The following is a 4,495-nucleotide window of genomic DNA, read 5'->3' as shown; positions in this document are numbered from 1 at the left end:
AATTAACTTCTTGACAACTATACTTCCACAATCTTCTTTATATCTTTATTTTTAATTTTACACTAGTAACGTGAAAATGTTGGTCAAAAGGTGGTTTTATTTTTGAACCTCATGCTCAATAAACCTCCACGGTCTCTTTTTCTTTTTTTCTTTTTTTTTGTTACAAGAGGGAACAACCAAACAGAAAGACACGTGCATGGTTATATACGAATCAATTAAGAAATCTATCTTCTTAATTATATCGAGGTACATATCTAAATCATGCAAGTAAGGCCAATTGACCAAAAGTCATGGGTGCCACGAATCCACCACCAGCATGAAGAGTTTGAGCTGCAAGATGAGACGCAGCTTGTGTTGGATGGAATTGATCCCAGAACAAGTAGACATCGCGATCTTTACACAAATCCGAGTCTGGTGTGCATGGTAACTCTGCATTAAAATTTCCTTTTCCACAACAAGCTTTTGTCGCCTCCTCAAACCCTACAAAATGTTAGGATGTCTATTATATAACATACAAATTCTTTGAAAACAAGAAACAAATGTACATATCAAAGCCCTTTTAGATGTACTTCTGTAGAAAGTAGTTTGCTCATAAGTGCTTTTATTAGTAGCGTGCCAAAATCTTTATAATAGTAATTAGTAAATTAGAAAAAAACTCTCATCTATCAACTTAATTGTCAATGCTTTAATTGATTCGAAGATTTAAACTTCCTTTAGTGCCATTCTCCTATTAGAGCATGTCAAATACGTTAACTAGGAACTAAACGATATCAAAGTTTTCTTCATGAGAGATGCCATAATTGACATAGCAGCTGAGTCATTTGACTTCTTGTTTTCTAATAGTCTTTTTTTTACAACAAACAAAGTCAGAGCCAGTTATATATTTTTTTTCCTAATGAATTGGTTTAAAAAGTTTTCTCTTAACCGTAGTGTTATTAAGGGCTTACACATGAAAAATCATTTTTATAAAATCTATGCCAACACACAAAAAACAGATTTTATAACATATATATATACACACACACACACACGTACCGTACGTTACATTCTATACTATTTTTGTGATACACTACCAAAAGACTGAAAGAGTAAATTAAGATGTTTAAGTAATTACGAAATTGTTTCGGGTTGTTTATGATGAGTGTGGTCATTGAATATGCATCTGCAAGTGCATATTTCACCCCTTCGCATTCTGCGCTTAACCTCTGCAAGACTCCTTGAAGTGCCTTATAAAACAATATGGCATATTCATTCATGGGCTCAGAACAGCTACCATCTTCAGTAGAATTACGCTGCAATGGGACGCACCCAACTGGGGGAACACTAATAATCCCAAATCTTTTGGCTCCAAGGTCAATTAAATTCTGCAATTGAAAACATTAATTTAAGAAAAAGACTCTTAATTAATTACGGACAATTTAATAACTATTTCGTTTTCAATTGTCATTTTTTTTTCAGTTTTCAATTTTCATTTTTTGTAGCTTTCAAAAGTAAAAAATTGACCAAAAACGGAAAGCTATTTTTGTGAGTTTTCAAAATTTGACTATTGTTTAAAATTGAAAATATTTACTAAACAAGTTTTTAGTCAAAACTAAAAACTGAAATGATCATCAAACGGGTCATTAAGAAGTCACTTTGATTAATGATTAATTTACAATGTAAAGAAATAAGAAGAAAAACTGGTAATTAATTAATGGTACCCTTAATCGACTTTCATAAGTGGACATGAGAGTGGCGACGAAGCGTTTTGCAGAAGTAGATTGGTTAGTAGGAAAATGTTCGAAGATGTCATTGCTTCCGACGCTGATGAGGAAGAAAGACTTTGATATATTAGCCAATCCACCCTCACCCTGTAATTTTGATATGATGTCATGTACTCTTGCAAACTGCTGGACCTGGTCTCCAAGGGCAACGACATTTCCCTACGTGCACAATGTAACCTAGTTAACTTTATAAATATTTTTCTCCTTACATTTCTCATAGTGTCTATATATATACGTGAAAGCAAAAATACTATTGATACATTTTTTTAATAGAAGCAAGTCTTACATTTACGAGAATGTGTCAGCAAGTATATCATTTTTGTATGTCTATGAGAATATGTCAGTAACTGTGTCAACTTTGTATATTCTTTTTTTGTTCTGATTGTATTCCTGAGAGAGCATATTAAGTGTGAGAATTAAGCTTACCCACTTTCGTCTTCCAGTTTCATCCATAATTCCTGACCCTCCGGAAGCGAAATTGACTCCTTTACTTAGGAAAATGATATTCCCGTAAATTCCCTCCTTCTTGTCCAAAAGAGAGAGAAAAGGGGGTGGACTCAGCTCGAAACCCAGAAACTTGGCTAATTAATAACATATTAAAAAAAAAATTAATAACTATGATTATGATAAAACTAACAAAATTAACAAGAAATTTGAGTACTAAAAATATTGTCACATAATGTTATAATTTCATGCATTATAACATAAGGTGAACGACACAATTACTATGTCAGACTCCTATTATATATCATAAAAAATAGGCATGTCATAATTTGAGTGAAATGATAACGTAACACGAGAGTACACACCAAAAAATTATATCATACGTAAATAATAGTGGGGTCAGTCGCCGGGCTAATACCAAGATAATCAACAATGTTGAAGCCGTTGCTAAATCTTCCAGTCGCTCTAGAGTGAGGAAAATCAATCCCATAAAAAAGGTGGTCAGCCCTTGCTTGAGCATTAGGCAAGTAATTGTTAGTTCCAACATCAACTGTGGAGTCACCAAACACGTAAATGGCAGGCGTAGTTGGTTGAGAACATGCAAGCAAACCAATGCAACCCAGAAATACAACGAGCCAAAGAGAGAGTACTGGTATCAAACTCTGAGCCATGGAAGGTGGCTAGTTCTCTGTCTTATGAGCTATGTGTTCTATAATTTGTAAGTTGTCTATATTATTATCAGAGGTCAAATATAACACTATATATAGAGAGCTTTGGTGAAGAACTCTACGTCGATTGTTGCAAATTTACGAGACAAGTTGAAAACGAAAGCCAGAAGATGCCATCGCCAGCATGTAAAGTCAAACAGTATTTTTAGTGGCTAAACCTAGAAGCCGCATATGTATGATGTATACAAGGAAGTTAATTAAACTAGTTCAACTAAACAAGGTTTATTTTAATTTTTGGAGGCGGAATTTTCTAATTAGTGATTTAACCCTATGATGACTCATGACTGCAGCATATTCCATCGATCGGCATTGTATTAATCATTGCTTATTCCCTTGTTAAAAGTGAATTTAATTTAATTTTCTCTTCTTTTTGTTTAGTCGTGCCGAATGCGCTGATTTAATCGATATTTTTCTGATTTATGCCATCTTCATGGTATACGTAGTTGCATGTGTTTTACTTTTGAGAATTCTAGGTCCTTCAGTTTGTGTAACTGTGACACAAATACAAACACACACACACACACACACACACACACACACAAGCAGCTTCTTAGCAGGATTTTTTTTTTTCCTGTAGCAAAAATAGATAGGTATAGAACCCTCGTGGTAATTATGTATTCTTCATATAAGACATCTTATACTTTTCACAGTTTTCCCATTTTTTCATAATATGGAGGTCCCTTGCGATAAATACGATGAAATAGATTCCTACTAAGAAACGGGCTAATTAAAGCTATATACATATTTGTGTGTGTGTGTGAATCCATGTATATCAACAGCTGCTAAGTGAAAACGACTATCAATCCTGAACGTTTGTGTAAATTTTTTGGCGTGGGAAATTGTTAGTTAGAATCAATACACTATGGAATCAGAGGGATACTAAAGGATATCCTAGTATAAAACTGGACTCCAATTAGCCACTAAAAAGTATAAAATTAAGAATTATGATTGCCTTATGTAATCTATCAAATATTTAACAAAAAAATTAAAAAGAATGATTAAGTACCTAATTAAAACCCCTCAATCTTTTAGTGTCATTCCAAATTAGTAAACCTTTTTAAACATTTCCAACAAATGCCAAAACTATTAAAATTGTCACATCCATTAAGTTCCAATTAAATTTCTGTTAAATTAACTAGAGTTTACTTTGTCTCTAACATCAATAGAAGGTCATGGAAGCATGACTTCCACCAAGTAACGGTCGCCATCACCCCTTTCAGGCCATCACCTTCAAACCCAACGCGTGCACAATCACAAACTCCACCCTACAACTCAAGCTACCAACTAAGAAGGTCATGGAGATTGGTGAAATGGTATGGACTGCTATGATACGACCACTACCATTTTCACCGCCCACAAAGAAGAAGTGGAAGCTTTACTAGCGGAAAGTTGGCGAATGAGGAAATCACATGAGTAGAAACATACTCCTTGAAACCCTATCCGAATTCTTAACCCTCTTCTTTGTTGGAAGATTTCTCGATCTTCATTTTTATTTTCCATTTTATTCGTTAATTTGTTTAATTATTTTTATTTTTTCATCTCCATGTCTTTTTTGGAGTT

The 4,495-nt window shown here is 33.9% G+C and overlaps 1 protein-coding gene across 1 annotated transcript; it reads right to left on the bottom strand.

Annotated features, from left to right (window-relative positions):
- Positions 1-259: 259 nt before the first annotated feature.
- LOC137747064 (GDSL esterase/lipase At5g55050-like) lies at positions 260-2,878 on the bottom strand. Its single transcript, XM_068487069.1, has 5 exons — positions 2,626-2,878; positions 2,190-2,344; positions 1,701-1,922; positions 1,115-1,364; positions 260-480 (listed from the first exon to the last, which is right to left on the bottom strand). The coding sequence occupies exons 1-5, from the start codon at positions 2,876-2,878 to the stop codon at positions 260-262; spliced, it is 1,101 nt and encodes a 366-aa protein (XP_068343170.1).
- Positions 2,879-4,495: the final 1,617 nt, after the last annotated feature.

The sequence above is a fragment of the Pyrus communis genome, chromosome 10, assembly GCF_963583255.1.
Source record: "Pyrus communis chromosome 10, drPyrComm1.1, whole genome shotgun sequence".
NCBI classification, from domain to species: Eukaryota; Viridiplantae; Streptophyta; class Magnoliopsida; order Rosales; family Rosaceae; genus Pyrus; species Pyrus communis.
This window is presented reverse-complemented; position numbering and strand designations above follow the sequence as displayed.

Excerpts from the sequence above, each read along its gene's own strand:
- LOC137747064 (XM_068487069.1), bottom strand. The coding sequence starts at position 2,878 with ATGGCTCAGAGTTTGATACCAGTACTCTCTCTTTGGCTCGTTGTATTT. Across the intron at positions 1,923-2,189 it reads AAACTGGAAGACGAAAGTGG|GGAAATGTCGTTGCCCTTGG; the intron begins GTAAGCTTAATT and ends TTGTGCACGTAG. Across the intron at positions 481-1,114 it reads AAACAACCCGAAACAATTTC|GGTTTGAGGAGGCGACAAAA; the intron begins GTAATTACTTAA and ends AACATTTTGTAG.